The 17724-nt window shown below is 36.0% G+C and overlaps 1 protein-coding gene across 1 annotated transcript in view; it reads right to left on the reverse strand.

Annotated features, from left to right (window-relative positions):
• TMPRSS3 (transmembrane serine protease 3) overlaps window positions 1-17724 on the reverse strand; it is a 74281-nt gene that overhangs the window by 45188 nt on the left and 11369 nt on the right. Inside the window, exons 3-5 of the mRNA XM_069063483.1 lie at window positions 2953-3063; window positions 1977-2093; window positions 1292-1415 (exon numbers count right to left, since the gene is read on the reverse strand). Of these exons, the coding sequence (XP_068919584.1) occupies window positions 1292-1415; window positions 1977-2093; window positions 2953-3063 (352 nt within the window). The remainder of the gene's footprint in view (window positions 1-1291; window positions 1416-1976; window positions 2094-2952; window positions 3064-17724) is intronic.

Consider the following 17724-nt stretch of genomic DNA (forward strand, 5'->3'; position numbering starts at 1 on the left):
ACTACAGATTGTGACATGAGTATAGATTTCAATTCCTTCCATTCCGGGAATCACAGAAAACTTTCTAAATGGTGACATGACAGTAGCAACCAACTTGAATATTTACTTAGATGAGGTCTCATGATCTGCTGGAATAGCCTAATACTTTGGTAGAACCAATAAGGTTGGTATATTGGTTGCCCCAGATATTAGGGTGGTTCTACCCACCACACTTTTCAACTAGAATCTATGGTCCTGTAATAATCAGGTCAGCAAGGCCCTAAGGCAATGGGACACAAGGCAGTTTTGATGAGGGAAAGAAAGCAAAGAGAAAAGGTAGCTAGCAGTCTGTCCACCAAGAAGTAAAAGAGAGTATCAGGGCAGAGAGACTGCTGGGGTACATAAGTGGGGAATGTTTACTTCAAAGTTTTATTTAAGTTTCATGCTGGAGCTACAATTTTAGAAACATAGAACACTTGGAGAAATTGGAGAAGACACATGAAAGTGGTAAAGAGTAAAATTGAGGGGGTGGCTAGGCAGCTCAGTGAATAGAGCACCAGCCCTGGAGTCAGGAGGACCTGAGTTCAAATCCAGCCTCAGATACTTAACACAAAAACTAGCCCTGTGACCCTGAGCAAGTCACTTAACCCCAGTTGCCCTCCAAAAAGCAAAAAAAAAAAAAAAAGTAAAATTGAGAAAGGAAGAGGAAATTGAAATAAGTATGGGGATGTATTTACTTGATGCCATCATATGTACATAAAACAAATAGTTAATAAATGAAAAGTTTACTGAAATAGTTCTATTTATATGATACCTAGTAATGGATTTGAACGACTACTTCTTAAAAACAATTTTTTAAAAATTCCTTTGGTCTCATGTTGTTGTTTAGTTTTTTCAGGTCTTTCCAACTCTTTGTGTCCACATTTTGGGTTTCTTTGCAAAGATACTGGAGTAGTTTTGCCATTTCCCTCTCCAGATTATTTTATAGAAGAAGAAAATTAGTTACGTAACTTGGCCAGGGTCACCTGGCAACTAAGTGTCTGAGGTTAGATTTTAAATTCGGTTCTTTCTGACTCCAGTCTGGAATGCTATCTATCGCATCACCTCGCTGCCCCTGGTCTCACATAGACTTAGCCAAAAAGGAAGAGAGAATATGTTTGTGTTTGTATTGATGTTCATACCAAACCTGCAACCTTTTAAAGACTTTATACTATTTTCCTATATTATAGCATTTCAAAATTTTGATCTGTTGCACTTAACTCTTCAAAACAAACACACAGATTGGAATGAGGTTTTTTTTTTTCCCACTTACCTCGAGAAACCTAATTGTTCACAGGCTATAAGTCCATATTGACCTTTCCAGTCATCTGAACACATCGTTCTCCATGCAGCAGCAACAAACACCTGAAGCACAGCATTATGGCCACTCACACGGACTGGTAGGAACATACAAAGAAAAATGTGATTAGCTGGCTTATGACTTTAGGATGAATGTGCAAGATTTCATTACACAATATTACAATTCAAATAGTACTTTTTTATTTATCAGGTTAATCACAATTGTTCCATTGTTTATTCTTGTTCATTATTACTGTCCAGGGGTCATTGGTAACCCTGTTTGAATCCCCCCCATTGCTGCAATCCACAGTAATCTGTACCCCTGTGACATTTATTTATATCATTTATGAGACATATATGTGTATATAAATACATGTGCAAAGATATATATGTGTATAGAGGTACAATACATACATACACACATACATATATTTTCCTCTAACTTTTTGTGGGCAGAGCACAAAACTCACTTTTTCATATTATTCACATAGCCTAGCACAGGACCTCATAGAATAGGCACTTAATATCTGTTGATAAATGTATTTTTCACAAATTTCTGAGGATGACTTTGTTTACAGATAAGGAAAAGTAGTAATTGAATAGATTTCCTCTTATTCATACCACTAACAATATTAAAGGAGAAGAACAAATTAAATTACCACATCTGTATTCATCCTCTCCATCTTTACAGTTGTATACACCATCACACCTTGCTGTCAGTTCAATACACTGAAAAGATGATCTGCACCGGTATTTCCCAGAGCAATTGAAGTGTACTAAAGGAAATTGGATTTTAAAAAAAAACCAGAATGTTAACAGATTACAGTTTTAAATTGAAGGAAAACAAATCTCTGCTCAAAATATTATCTAAAAACAATAGGAAAGTTCTTGCTCAGTCCTGTTTAAATTAATAATAAAATTTGTAGAAGCTGTATTCTCTTCTGCTGTTCTACCTTTTCTAGTCCCTTTCAGCTTTTATTTCTTAACTCAGGAGAGATATAACTTCCTCTCACAGAGTAGAAACTATCTGAAAGTTTAATCTGAGAAGGGAAATTCCAGTATTTAAAAGGACTGAATGACTGAGCAAGTTTAGTGAGGGAGCTCTAAACATAGTCTGTTCATTAAACCTATTCTTTCTTTTTTTTTTCCTCCTTTATTCTGGACAAGGAGCAAGTGAATGGTGGATCCACCAACACATTAAATCATTATTTCAGTAAATCCAGTTGATGAGCAAAAATTTTTCCTTTTATGACAGACTTTGAAATAATGGATCTTCACTAAAATTGCTTCCAACTTCTTTTTCAAACAGCATAAATGTTCTATAAATGAGTGAATGGGGTTCTTTGTGTGTGTGGGTGCTCCAGCCAATATTGACAAACCTGACGCTATTCAGTTACAGTATCTCCCTTTGAATGTTTCTCATTGTTTCAGTTACCTTAGTGATGTAGCCCTGGTTTTCCACCACACTTTGCTTTAGAATCAGCAGATTGACCTTACCAACAGGACATTTTGCTTCAGTAATTAAGCTTATGTGGCAACAAAATACTCATCTAAAGAGGAAACTTGTGAACATTTAAATCTTTTAATAATTATTTTAAGACCTATTATATAATAATTTTTTATTATTGTACTCACTGCCCAGACCAATGGCCACTGCTATGATTAGTGCAATAATTCCAATGACGATGATTGGGAAAAATTTTAATGGAAGTAAAGAAAGGATCTGCGCAGCTAGTGCATCAGCATCTATAATGCAAATGGAAAAATGAGAATAATAGCCATAATTGAAAGATGATATTTATCTCCTAACATCCTCAAAAGCCCTCCCTCCCCATCAGTTCTGTGCTGGGCCTCACTCAAGCCAATCTTCTGATCATTTAGGCTCAATAATGAAACCAAATGAGACACTAGAAAACACATTCAAGAGTTAACAAAAAATAATTTACTTACCATAGCAATAAAAGGATATTCAATGAGGACGAGCATGGAAAACAATTGATTCATAAGCTCCTGTGTCTGAGTTGCCCACCTAATCCACCAGCCAAGTATCAGAGTGTCCATGGAGTTCCTCATAGTTAACTTTGTACTTTGGCAACCAGGAAGAGCTGTCAACAGTCTGAATTCAAGTTTAGTCCCCTGAGCCAATATACTCCCAAGGATTACTTTAATACCTTTAAGTGTGGAAAGGTAACCTAAATTGAATAGAGGGGAAAAGATATTGCTCTTTCTTAATAGAAGATTTTGCCTCCTACTCTACTGAGAAAATAAAGGGCATCAGTCATAAGGAAAAAGTGGAGGTCACCTGTTTCTCCTCTACTACACATATCAAAACTCCATGTATATCATTTGCCATTCTCTTCTCTACTTTCAGACAAGAAGGGAGCCCTTGTTACAAGGCCAGCCCCTCTATTTGTACCCTAATCCCAGGGTCCTTCAGGAACTTTCTACCTAGATAATTTTCTTTTTTTAATCTTAAATCTTTCCTTAACAACTTTTTCCTTCCTGAGCCTATAAATATACCCATCTCTCCCCCAAACTTCAAAAAAATGAAAATAAAGAACATTTAAAAATCTTCACTGAACTCTTTTGTCCCCTCAAGCTATTATCTTGTAACTTTTTTCTTTCACAGTTAAACTACTAGAAAAAGTTGTCTCTTCCCCTGGTCTGGAATCAAGGAATGAAAGAATCTTGGGTCAAATAAAACATTCTGGGCTCCTTCATTTTACAGACTGAAAAACATGCCCAGTTACGGTAAATTATTTGTAAAAAAAAAAAAAAAAGCCACACAGATACTCTTTGTGGTAAAACCAAGATTTAGATCTGTCACGTGACTCCAAAACTAGTGCTCTTTCTACTCTTACCGTACTACCACTGCAAAGGATAATGAAAATAAGTATTATTTTTACTGTTATTACTATAACACTCTCCTTAAAGTCCAACCTATTGTCCATTCCGTGAACAGTAGGAGGTGGAAGGGAAGGGTTTTGCTGACTAGAGTGATGTATGTTAAGACACCAGTCAGATTGACTAAGAGGACAAAACAGGAAAATGACAAATGCTGGAGAGGATGTGGACAAATTGGAACACTAATGTATTGCTGGTGGAGTTGTCAACTGATTCAACCATTCTGGAAAGCAATCTGGAACTACGCCCAAGGGGCTATAAATAATTGCATACACTTTGATACAGCAATACCACTTCTAGGGTTGTATCTCAAAGAGATCATAAAAGTGGAAGGAAGACCCATATGTACAAAAATATTTATAGCAGCTCTTTTTGTGGTGGCAAAGAATTAGAAATTAAGGGGATGCCCATCAATTGGGGAATGGCTGAACAAGTGGTGGTATATGAATGTAATGCAATATTATTGCGCTATAAGAAACACAGAGCAGATGGGCTTCATGTTTACCTGGAGAGGCTTATATGAACTAATGCTGAGTGAGAAGTGCAGAACCAGGAGAAATTTGTACACAATTACAGACACAACATATGTGTGATGACCAACTTTGATAGACCAACTCTTCTCAGCAATGCAGGGTTATAAGTCAACTCCAAAAGACTCCTGATGGAGAGAGATGTCTACATTCAGAGAAAGAGCTAGAAAGAACAGAGTATGAATGCAGATTGAAGCAAAGTACCTGCTCTCTTCCTTTTTCTTGTTTGGTTTTGTTTCCTCTCTCCCGTTGTTCATTCCACCCAATACAATCCTTCTTTATAACCTGACTAATGTCTAATGTGAAAGTATTTACAGATCCTATAAGTAATTGTAAGCCACCATGGGGGGGGGAGGGAGTAGGGGAGGAAGGGGGAGAAAATTTTAAATTCAAGGAATTGTGGAGTTGAATCTTGTAAATTAAAAGAAAACAAACAAATTAATAAAGGCAAAAGAAATAAGGATATCAAAAATAAGACAGATATACTCAAAGAGGATATAAAGAATTTCTAGTCATCAATGCAGTTACAGAAAGTTCGACAGAAGGAAATCACAAATTGTTTAAAGTCTGTCCACTATTAACATGAAGAATAACATGTTACGTCAAGGAAGGTAACTGAAACTCAAGATTCTCTGCAAAACTGGAAAGCAGACAGGAAATATAAGGTCCAAGATTATTGACTCAAATGCTTCAGATTTCCTAGCAACACATTTTACTAGCTTCCTCTCAGACATAAGTTTAATTCCACATTTCTTAACAGAATCACATAACTATTTCCAAAAGATGAGGGTACCAGCGATATCTCCCAATTTATATCAATTAATTTTCTTGTACTATATGTGAGACAGTATCCCAAAAATTATCTATAAACAAAAGAAAACAAGGTGATATAATACTAGTTAATTTTAGACAGCAATTTAAGGTTTGCAAAGTTTTTAAGGTTTATATATCATACTTTATACATCTTACATTAAAGAGAAAGACCCTCAACTTTTGGCAAAGGTTTCTTAAACAGTGAATTAAAATTTCAAAAAATCACCATTTGTTGCTTGTCCAGTCATATGGGGTATAGTTTTAGATTTAAAGAAACTCCTGGATCACAAGATTAAAGTGATTAAAGTAAAACAAGTGACAAATCCTGGACCCAAAAAGACTTGACAAAGAATTAAACTTGGGCCAGTTTAGTCTGTCACTATAAATTTTGATAGAATTGTTCTAGTTCCTCATTCATTTTAGTTCAGTTAAAAGGCAGTGGTAAATAATATAATTAATTAATCTTATTTTTTCCTTTAAAAATAAGCTTTAAATGATAACTATATATTTTTGAGGTGGGGGCATTGATATTTTTTGCATAGAGTAGGAAAAAAAGAATGAGCTGATTACATAGTGAAATACTAGGGATAAATGATGGATAAACCATGTGTTCCATTGGGTGGAAGGATATGCATATTATCTCACTTAGTATTCACAACAACTCTGTGAGGTAAGTATTATTTTATCCCCATATAAGAGATGAGGAAGCTGAGACGGAAAGAGGCTACAAGACTTCCCCACATTCACACAGGTTGTGTCTGAGGGAGGATTTAAACTTTGCAATTCTGATGGGTCTAAGTACAAATTAAGAATCACTTTCATTTTCATTTAAAAATTATTAATTACGTGAATTTTTTTTTCATTCATTTGCTGTTAGCTTGAATTTCTTCCTTGAAAACTGCCAATTTGTGAGCTTTGATCATTTTTTTATTGGCTCAAATAGGACAACAAAGATAACTTCATAGAGACCTGAAAAGATGTGCATGAACTGAATCGGACAGCACAGAACTAAGAAAACAAAGTATATAATAACGACATTTTAAAGAGAAAAGATTTAAGATCTCTGATGAATGAAATGACAAAGTATGACTGCAGAGGACTGGTAATGATCTATCATACCCTCTTCTCAACAGAGAGGCAATAGATAAAAGATGCTTAAAGAGGGGCAGCCAGGTGGCTCAGTGAGTAAGAGCACTGGCCCCAGTGTCAGGATGAATGGGGGATTGAATCCAGGCTCAGATACTTAGCACCACCCCCAGAAATAACTGGCCGTGTAACCTTGAGCAAGTTACTTAACCCCAATTGCTTAAAAAAAAGATGCTTGAAGAGACACACATTTTTGGATATGGGTGATGTGAACATTTATTTTGCTTAACTACATATATTTATTAAGTGGGTTTTCTTTTTCTCTTAAATTGAGGTGTGAGAAAAAGAAAATTTAATTCTTACTCATTGAAAAATCAAAACAGGGAGTCAAGATGGCAGAGTAGAAACAGGACCTCTGCATGGCTCCAGCTCTCACCACCTCCAATCCAAGTAAAAGGGGATTCTGAACAAACTTTGGAGCTACAGAACCCACAAATTGACACAGAGAAGCTAACCTCCCACTGAGGACAACCTGATAGGCTGGCAGGAATTGGCCAGCACAGCACTCTGGACACCAAGGCCAGCTCCACTCTAAGGTATTAGCCCCAGGGTGGGCCTGACCAGCCACCAGCTGGAGAGACTCCAGATCACCAGCAGCTGTGGTGGTCCAGAATTATCAACACATAGATGCTAAGGACAAAGTGAGAGGTCAGTGAATTATGAACTTTGGGACCTAGTAGTTGGAGTGCATCAGCTTTTTCCCCTGGGGTGAGAAGCCACTGAGGGCTGAGGTGTAGATGCTGCCAAGTGGCAGCTTCAACTCCTAGCCTGCAGGATGCAGGGGGACCAAGTAACCAGTCTGAGGGGTAATCGCTCTTGCTTTAACCTGCTTGGATCTGGATTGTGGTCTAGGGTGGAGGTCCTGGAGTGGGTGACCAGCTTGTCAGAGCATGTGGAGGCTTCATAGAGGGCACCAAACTAATACCTCCAGCAGCTAAGAAAACCCCAGCATTTGGCACAAAGCTCCCCTCTCTGGTAGCAGAGTCCTACTGTGTCAAAAAGCCCAAAAATCAAGTAATTGAGTGGCAACATGAACAAGCAAAGGAAGCAAAGCAAACAGAAGAATCTGACATTCGACTTCAATTTTGGGGACAAAAAGGATCAAAGCATGGAGCAGGAGGAAGAAAGTGAAATCAGAACTCCTGTACCAAAAGCTTCAAAGGAAAATACAAGCTGGTTACAGGCCATAGAGGACCTTAAGAAGCAGATAAGAGAAGTAGAGGAAAAATTGGGAAGAGAAATGAGAACAATGCAAGAAAATTATGAAATGAGAGTCAACAGCCTGACTGAAGAAAATAATACCTTAAAAAACAGACTGACTCAAATGGCAAAAGAGGCTCAAAAAGCCAATGAGGAGAAGAATGCCTTAAAAAGCCACATTTGCCAGATGGAAAAAAAATCTCAAAAGTTCACTGAGGAGAATCATTCTTTCAGAATAATTAGATTGGAGCAAATGGAAGCTAATGACTTTATGAGAAATCAAGATGCTGTCAAACAGATCCAAACAAATGAAAGAATAGAAAGCAATGTGAAATATCTCATGGGCAAAACCACTGACCTGAAAAATAGATCCAGGAGAGATAATTTAAAAATTATTGGACTACCTGAAAGCCATGATCAAAGTACCTAGAAATCATCCTCCAGGAATTTCTCAAAGAAAACTGCCCTGATGTTTTAGAACCAGAGGGCAAAATACAGGTTAAAAGAATCCACTGATCACCTCCTGAAAAAGATCCCAAAAGGAAAACTCCTAGGAATATTATAGCCAGGTACCAAAATTTCCAGATCAAGGAGAGAATATTATGAGCAGCCAGGAAGAAACAATTTGCATATTGTGGAAACACAATCAGGATAACTCAGGATCTGGCAGCTTCTACACTGAGGGATCGAAGGGCTTGGAATATGATATTCCAGAAGGCAAAGGAGTTGGGATTAAAACCAAGAATCACCTACCTAGCAAAACTGAGTATCATGTTTTGGGGAAAATATGGTCATTCAGTGGAATAGAGGACTTTCAAGTATTCTTGATGAAAAAAGCCAGAGTTGAATAGAAAATTTGACATTCAGATACAAGAAGCAAGAGAAGCATGAGAAGGTAAACAGGGAAAAGAAATCATAAGAAGCTTATCAAAGTTGAACTACCAACATTCCTACATGGCAAAACGATAATTGTAACTGATGAAACTTTTCTTGGTATGAAAATAGTTGAAGAGATGGGGCGGCCAGGTGGCTCAGCGAGTAAGAGCACTGGCTCCAGTGTCGGAATAACCTGGATCAAATCCGGGCTCAGATACTCAGCACCACACCCAGAAATAACTGGCCGTGTTACCTTGAGCAAGTTACTTAACCCCAATTGCTTAAAAAAAAAGAAAATAGTTGAAGAGAATAGAAATATATATATGTGTGTGTGTGTGTGTGTGTCTATATCAGAGGGTATATGGGCATATGAATACATATGTGTATGTCTGTATATATGTTTACAGGTATACATAGAGGGCACAGCACCAATTTAATAGAAAGGGATGATACTTAAAAGGTGAGATAAAGAGATGAGAGAGGAATATAATGAGAGGAGATGGGGAGAGACAGAATGGGGTAAACTATCTCATATAGAAGAGGCAAGGGAAAAGGGTTACAGTGGAGGGAAAGAATAGGAAGGCAAAAGGGAATGGGTCAACCTTATTCTCATTGAATTTGGCTTGGGGAGGGAATGAAATACACACTAAATAGGGTATCTCACCCTACAGGAGAGTAGGGGGAGAAGGGGATGAGAGAGGGGATGACGGAAGGGAGGGCAGGCTTGGGGGGAAGGAAGTTGGAAGCACTCACTTTTGAAAAGGAACGAGATCAAAGTAGAGAATAGAACAAGTGGGAGATGGGATAGGAGGGAGGGTAATATAGTCAGTCTTTTACAATAAAACTACTATGTTAATGTTTTGCTTCAGCTACACATGTACAACCTATACCGAACTACTTATCTTCCCAGTAAGGGTGGGTGACAAGGGAGGAAGGGAATGAATCTGGAATTCAAAGTTTTAAAATAAAATGTTAAATATATACATATATATACACTATTATTAATACTTTTCTATATGTAATTGGGAAATAAGATACACAGGCACTGGGGCATAGAGATCCACCATGCCCTACTGGAAATTTTAAGGGGGTATGGGAGAAGATATGGGAGAGAGCAGATTGGAGGAGGGGATATCCTGTGGGACTGCTATTTTGGGGTGGTGGGTAGGGGAAAAACGGGGAGAAAATTTGTAACTCAAAATCTGGCAGAAATGAATGATGTAAATCAGAAGTTAATAAAGCATTTGAAAAAATGAAAAAAAGAGAAATCAAAACAAAAAATAAACTGGTTTGTACAAAAAAAATAATTTTATGCAATCAAAATTTTTCATTGTATCTTATGTAATACTCTCTATCCCTTGTTTTGTCATTAACTCTTCCTCTATCCAGAGTTGCAAAAAGTAATTTCTTCTTTGCCCTCTAGTTTACATGAGCTTTCATATCTAAGCCGTGTATCCATTTCCCCCTCACTCCCCTCCCAGTTTTCCTGGCAATTTTTGTCAGTTGAGGAGGTCTTATCCTAGTAGTTGGGGTCTTATGTTTTTTTTTTTAAGATGAAGCTAGTAAATTCTTTTCTTTCTTTATTTTGTGTATCTAATTGGTTCCACTGATGAATCTCTATTTTTTTTAAACCAGTGTTAAATCATTTTGCTGACTACTGCTTTGTAGTATAGTTTAGATCTTGAACTGCAGGGTCTCTTTAGATTCTTTTCTTTGAGATACTTGAACTTTTGTTCCTCCAGTCAAATTTCATTATTATTTGCACTATATCTACAAAACAATACTTTGGAAAACTGATTGTTATAGCAATGAATAAGTAAATTAATTTAGGTAGTATTGTCATTTTTATTATATTGCTTAATCCTATTTCTGAACAATTAATATTTCTTCAGTGTTTTAGGTCTGGTTTGTTATTATAAAGTTCAGTTGCATTCATTATAGTTTTATTTTGGTATATAGAATGTATTTTATATGTTCTATAGTAATTTTGAATGAAATTTCTTCCTATAATATCTTGGTAGCTTTTATTGGTAATAAACAGAAATACTAACCATTTATGTGTGTTTATATCTACAATTTTGTTGAAGTTGTTTCACTTAATATATGATTAACTCTATGGCTTTATAAGCATTATCTGAAAAAAGCAGTAATTTTATTTCTTTTTTGACTGTGCTTTTTGTTGAATTATGTTTGTCCCATTGTTTTAGCTAGAATTCCTAACACATATTAAAAATGCTAATGTTAATGGACATTCTTGCCTTAACCTTAATATTACTGGAAAGTTTTCTAGTAACTCCATTATAAATATTTCTAGACAATGCACGTTCTTGGTTCTAGATAGATAATATTTGTCATTTTAAGGAAAGTTCAATTTATTCTTATTTTTTGCATTTTTAACAAAAATTCATGTTGCAACTTGTCAAAATATTTATTGCATGTGATTTTCATTGTTCTCAATATGACATATTATGCTTATAATAATCTTAATATTGAACCAATCTTGCTTTGCAATCTCATCATAGAATATAATCTTTCTGACATTTTACTATAATAGTTTTTTCTACTATTTTATATTAAAAAATTTTCCATTGATACTCATTAGGAACATTGGCTACAGTATTCTTTCTCTATGTTGTCTCTCTTGGTTTAGATACCAATACCATAATTATGTCATAAAAGGAATTTGGAAGGATAGTTTTTCCTTATTTTTGCAAAAAGTTCATATATAATTGAAATTAATTTTTTTAGTTAACTTTGAGAATTCACTGTAGACCCATTTGGTCCTGTGGTTCCCTCCCAGGCTCACCAAGATAGTTCATGTATGTGTTGCTAAATATCCTTTCCTGAGGGTGTATTACATTGACTTTTTCTTGTTCTTTTAATCTGTAAATTTTTAGTTTTTAAAAAACATTCATTTCACATGTGCTTTCACATGTATTATTGACATATAGCTAAGCAAAATAGTTTATAACAATTTACTTCATTTCTTTTCACTTGTGAATTATTTTCATTTTTTATATTTGTAATTTGATTTTGCTAGTTCTTTTTGAAAATCAGATTAATTAATGGGTTGTTAATTTTGGTGACCTATTCTTTTTTTTCCAATTTATTTATTTATTTTTAGTTTTCAACATTCATTTCCACAAGATTTTGAGTTACAAATTTTTCTCCCCATCTTTTCCCTGCCCCCCACCCCAAAGTAGTGAGTCTACTGAATACCCCTTCCCCCAATCTGTTTTCTCTCGTGTCCTCCCTCTTCCCCCTCTCAACTTTCGAGTAGGGCAAGATGGATTTCTATACCGCAGTGCTTATATATCTTATTTCCCAGTTGCAAGTAAAAAACATTTTTTTAACATTTGTTTTTAAAACTTTGAGTTCCAGACTTTTTTCCCTTCTACCCTCCTTACCCATCACCACTGGAAAGATAAACAATTCAATATCGAGTGTACATGTGTAATTATGCAAAACATTTCCATAGTAATTATATTGTGAAAGACTAACTATAATTCCCTCCATCCTATCCCACCCCGACTTATTCTAATTTTCTCCTTTGACCCTGTCCCTTTTCAAAAGTGTTTACTTCTAACTATCCTCTCCCCCATTCTGCTCTCCCTTCTATCATCCCTCCTCTTATCCCCTCCCCCCCCAATTGAGTGTGTATGTTATTCCTTCCTTAAGCCAAACTCAATGAGAGTAAAGTTGGCCCATTCCCTTTCACCTTCCTTCTCTTCCCCTCCATTGTAACAGTTTTATCTTGCCTCTTTTATATGAGATAATTTACCCTAATTTATCTCTCCCTTTCTCCTTCTCCCAATATATTCCTCTCTCACCTCTTCGTTTTATTTATTTATTTTTGGGTATCATCCCTTGATATTCAACTCCTCCTGTACCCTCTGTCTATGAATACATGTACATACATATTCACACACTCACATATATATTTATATACATGCACCCTTCTATACATACATATAAATATATGTATACATGTATATGTATGTACACACATACATGTATGTATACATGTATATATTCCCTTCAACTGTACTCATACTGAGAAAAGTCTTATGAGTTACAATTATCATATTTCCATGTAGGAATTTAAATAGTTCAACTTTAATAAGTTCCTTATAATTTCTTTTTCCTGGTTACTTTCTCATGCTTCTTTTGCTTCTTGTACTTGAAAGTCTAATTTTCTGTTCAGCTCTGGTTTTTTCATCAATAATGCTTGAAAATCCTCTATTTCATTGCATGATCATATTTTTCCCTGAAGCATTCTACTCAGTTTTGCTAGGTAGGTGATCATTGGTTTTCATCCTAGTTCCTTTGACCTCCAGAATATCATATTCCAAGCCCTTTGATCTCTTAATGTAGAAGCTGCTAGATCTTGTGTTATCCTGATTGTGTTTCCACAACACTCAAATTGTTTCTTCCTAACTGCTTGCAGTATTTTCTCCTTGACCTGGGAACTCTGGATTTTGGCTATAATATTCGTAGGAGCTTTCTTTTGGGGATCTTTTTCAAGAGGTGATTGGTGAACTCCTTCAATTTCTTTTTTGCTCTCTGGTTCTAGAATATCAGGGTAATTTTGCTTGATAATTTCTTGAAAGATGGTGTCTAGGCTCTTTTTTTTATCATGGCTTTCAGGTAATCCAATAACTTTTAAATTATCTCTCCTGGATCTATTTTCCAGGGTCAGTTGTTTTTCCATTGAGATATTTCACATTGCCTTCTATTTTTTCATTTGTTTGGATCTGTTTTATAGTATCTTGATTTCTCAGAAAGTCAGTAGCTTCCATTTGCTCCAATCTAATTTTGAAGGAATTATTCTCTTCAATGAGTTTTTGAAATTCCTTTTCCATCTGGCAAATTCAGCTTTTTAAGGCATTCTTCTCCTCATTGGCTTTTTGGTCCTCTTTTGCCATTTGGGTTAGTCTATTTTCTAAGGTGTTATTTTCATCAGTATTTTGGGGGGGTCTCCTTTAGCAGGCTGTTTACTTGCTTTTTATGATTTTCTTGCATCATTCTCATTCCTCTTCCCAATTTTTCCTCCACTTCTCTTACTTGATTTTCAAAATCCTTCTTGAGCTCCTCCATGGCATGTAACCAATTCATATTTTTCTTGGAAGCTTTTGATGCAGGTGTTCTGACTTCTTTGTCTTCCTCTGTCCTTTCTGTCCCCAAAAAAGGATTCTATGGTCTGTTTGTGCTTTCTCTGCTTGCTCATATTTCCAGCCAATTGTTTGACTTTTGAGCTCTTTTCCACAGTAGAACTCTGCTTCCAGATTGCAGAGAGCTATGTTCCAAATCGCTGGGGTTTTTGCAGCTGCCAGAGCTATTAAGAGGGCACTTCTCTACAGTACCCATAAGCTCTGGCACACTGGCCACACACCCCAGGGCTACCACCCATGACTGCAATCCATATCCAAGCAGGTTAAAGAAAGAGTGATTACCTCTGAATGGTCACTTGGTCACCCTATGATCTGCAGACCAGGAGCTCTGAAGGCAGCCACAAGGCAACAACTGCAGCCGCAGCACCTCCATCACTTCTCACCCCAGAGACAGGGGCCAGACAACACTCTTCTCCACCCAGTTCCAGCAGAGTTCCCGACTGACCTTTTATTTTCTTTTTGGTGTTTATGGGTTGAGAAGTCTGGAAACCACCACAGCTGCTGGTGATTCACTCTCCTGAAGTTGGCTCCAGCCTCAGCTGGTCGGGGACATCCTGGGGTCAAAATCACGGGGCTCATGGAGTACTGCTCTTGGATCCCAGCCCCATGTAATAGACTCTTCCTTTTGGCCTGCCAGACTGCCTTCAGTGGGAGATTTGTTTCTCTTTGTCACTTTGTGGATTCTGAAATTTGTATAGAGTCGTTTTTTTTACATATATTGGAGGTAGTGAGAGCCAGAGCCATGTGGAAGTCCTGTTTTTATGCTACCATCTTTGCTCCACCCCTCATTGACATATTCTTTTAAAGTCAACTCCCAGTTTTATCAATTTAATATTTGAGGTATTTACTTTCAATTTTGTTAATTTCTTCTTTGAGATCCAGAAATTCTAACCTGTATGTAATTACTTTATTAGCTATCTATTCACTTTTTAGTTGAATGCCCAACTAATTGTTCTTTTGTTTCTATCTTTTGTTCATGAAAGTAGTCAGATTAAAATTTTCTCCTCAGGCCAGCTTTGGCTTAATCTTTTACATTTTGGTTATGTTGCCTTAGTGCTGTCATTATCTTTGTTTTTTATTGTTTGATATTGTTTACCACAAGTATTTTTAAAGAGTAATTTAGCATGAAATTATCGCCAAAACATTTTTACAAACACAAGTACGTATCTGTAATTACACAGGTCAGAAGGGACAAAAGAAAAACACTATATCAATTATTTCCAATAATTGGACATATGTGTACATTGTACCCTAAAAGGCTGTTACAAAATTATCTCAGATCAGTAGAAGACAACTTACCATTTAATATCATCATCCTGCAAAATAGGTTTCTATAGCATCTGAGCTTGGTTTCTCCAAGATTCCCTTTACTATGGTTGCTAATTGTTTTTGATGATTATTATACCCTGATGATACTTTGTCATATGCATTTTGTTGACCATGAACCCTAGTACCACCTTGTCCATCAGCTATAAGACCACTTTCTTCATTGTGTTTCTGATGTTCTTGGTTGTATAACTCTTTGGTTTGTGTGATTTCGATTTTATACTTTCTAGAACTGATTAGATGTCTATTTTCTAGCAATTTCTTCACTTGCTCTTCAGATAAATATGTGAGAAGACAAAATTCTCTTCTTTCATTTGTTCTTTTGTCCATAGAAACTTTGATCTTGTCAGTCTCTACAAATGTTCCAAAACATTCACAGATTATTTTTCAGAACTATACATGCTCAATCCATCTACAAATACTTTGGGAGAGGGGAATTCTTTTTAAAGTTTTGGCTTTTTGAAGTTCTATGAACTTATCATCCAGACTATTAGTTAAGTATAATATATGATATAGAATAAACTATGTAATACTATTATAGTGATAACATTATTATTATTTATTAACTTCTAGGACCCTATGAACACTGGCAGCATTTTGCAAAGCAAAAATCCAAATTGCCTTGATATTCCAGTGACTAGATCTGTTTTAATCATTTGCCTAGCTGTAATGGAAATGCAAATTTAAAGATCTTCCCTGTCCCTAGGCTAAAGTGCACCTAGAGCCTGGGGTCGGAGGCTTATTTTTCAGTGGATACTTTTTGATTGGGCAGTGAGTCAATAAGGTTGTTACATTCTCTGAGCCAGCAGAAGGCTATATAAGCCCTGATGTGTAGCTTTGTTTTGGGGCTCACTTTGAGAAGTGTTCTGTGATTTGATCAGATGAGATTCTGGGAAGCCGTTGTTGAGAGCCCCCTGGCTTTGAAAAACCCAGATGTTGAAACCCAGATGTTGATTTGGTATGGATGTAATGGTTGGACAGTTTGGAAACTGTATACTTGATCTGTTTCTCTGTCTTGATAATTCTGTGTATTCTGAAGTTCAGGGTGCTGACCTTTTTCCCCTGAACTAGGCAAACGATACATATTTGACTGATTAAAGTAAGCTTGTTAACCCATTTTGAGTTGCTTTCCTTTATCAAAGCAAATCCAAGAACCTGTGTTGGCAGACACCCTAGGAACAGTGGGGTGGTTGCTGCTACACTAGCACCTCTCCAAAATAAGATAAGTACTTGATCGATCATTCTTACCTGTATCCCATCTTAGTCTCTGAAAAAACATTTTACCACCACCTTGTTGCTTCTAGTTTTCATTGATTTTGGATCTCAAAGCATCTTCCACTTGTACTTACTCATGTTCCATGGTAGAGAGGATATCTGATGGTTGCAAGTAGTATAGAAATAACATTACACTGGTGGTTGGTTGTATGCAGCTTTAAAATGGTTGCAGGAAAGTTATTGTGATTATATTTAATGATTAAATTATGTCTTTTTTTCCATGACATTCTTTGATCCCATCAGTTCTTTAAGGTTATTTAATCTACCTTGCTCAATGCCCTTTATTGATTAAAATTTTATCACATTCTGGTCAATAAAGAGTACATTTAATATGTAGGATTTTATAAATTTTGTGGGGTTTTTAATGTCTTGAAATGTGGTCAATTTTAAAAATTGCCATGTAATTTTGAGAAATAAATATTTATAAGGAAGAAATGGAGACATGTGGATAGAAAAATATGTATACACTTATATACATTTACACATGTATATTTCTATAAATATATGTATGCGTATATGTATACACACAGAGTAACACATACATTCTTTTACATTTCCAATTAGCAACCAACAAAGAGCTAAACTTTCTAAAATTCTATCCAGGTACTTAACTTCTTGCATTTGTTTGCTTTTTTCATGTATTTGGGGGTAAACGTGTGTGTGTGTGTGTGTGTGTGCACAACAGGTACATGGAAATCTATAACTTAACCATGTAGAAGAGAATAGTCAGAAAAATTGAATATGTTCAACATGAGTGGTATATGCTTGATTCAATCTGTTTCTACTGCTCTTCCTTGCTTTTCTTCCTTTTGTTGAGACCACAAACATGTTTTTTTTTACCTTTCTTTTTTTTCTTTTCTTTTTATTTTTAATTTATTTACTACCTTTCTTTCTATAAACCCCTTTCATGATTCACTCTCTAAGGTTATAATTTGTTTTAATTATGACTAATATCTCCATGACTATACCAATCATTTCTGCCATCTCAGTTCTGCCCTCTCCACCATCCAATCCCTTTCTTTTCTTTTAAGTCGAATGTATTTCTATATCAAACTTGTCTCTGTGTGTGTGTTCTATCCTCCTTTGATGCACTGAGAAGGAATTGAGTTTCAAGTGATTAATTAGCTGCACTTCTTTTTTGGTATAATATATAACTTGTGTACCTC

The sequence above is a fragment of the Petaurus breviceps genome, unplaced genomic scaffold (genome assembly GCF_028583685.1).
Source record: "Petaurus breviceps papuanus isolate PSGF00001 unplaced genomic scaffold, PetGlider_PUasm1.0 90574, whole genome shotgun sequence".
Classification (NCBI taxonomy): domain Eukaryota; kingdom Metazoa; phylum Chordata; class Mammalia; order Diprotodontia; family Petauridae; genus Petaurus; species Petaurus breviceps.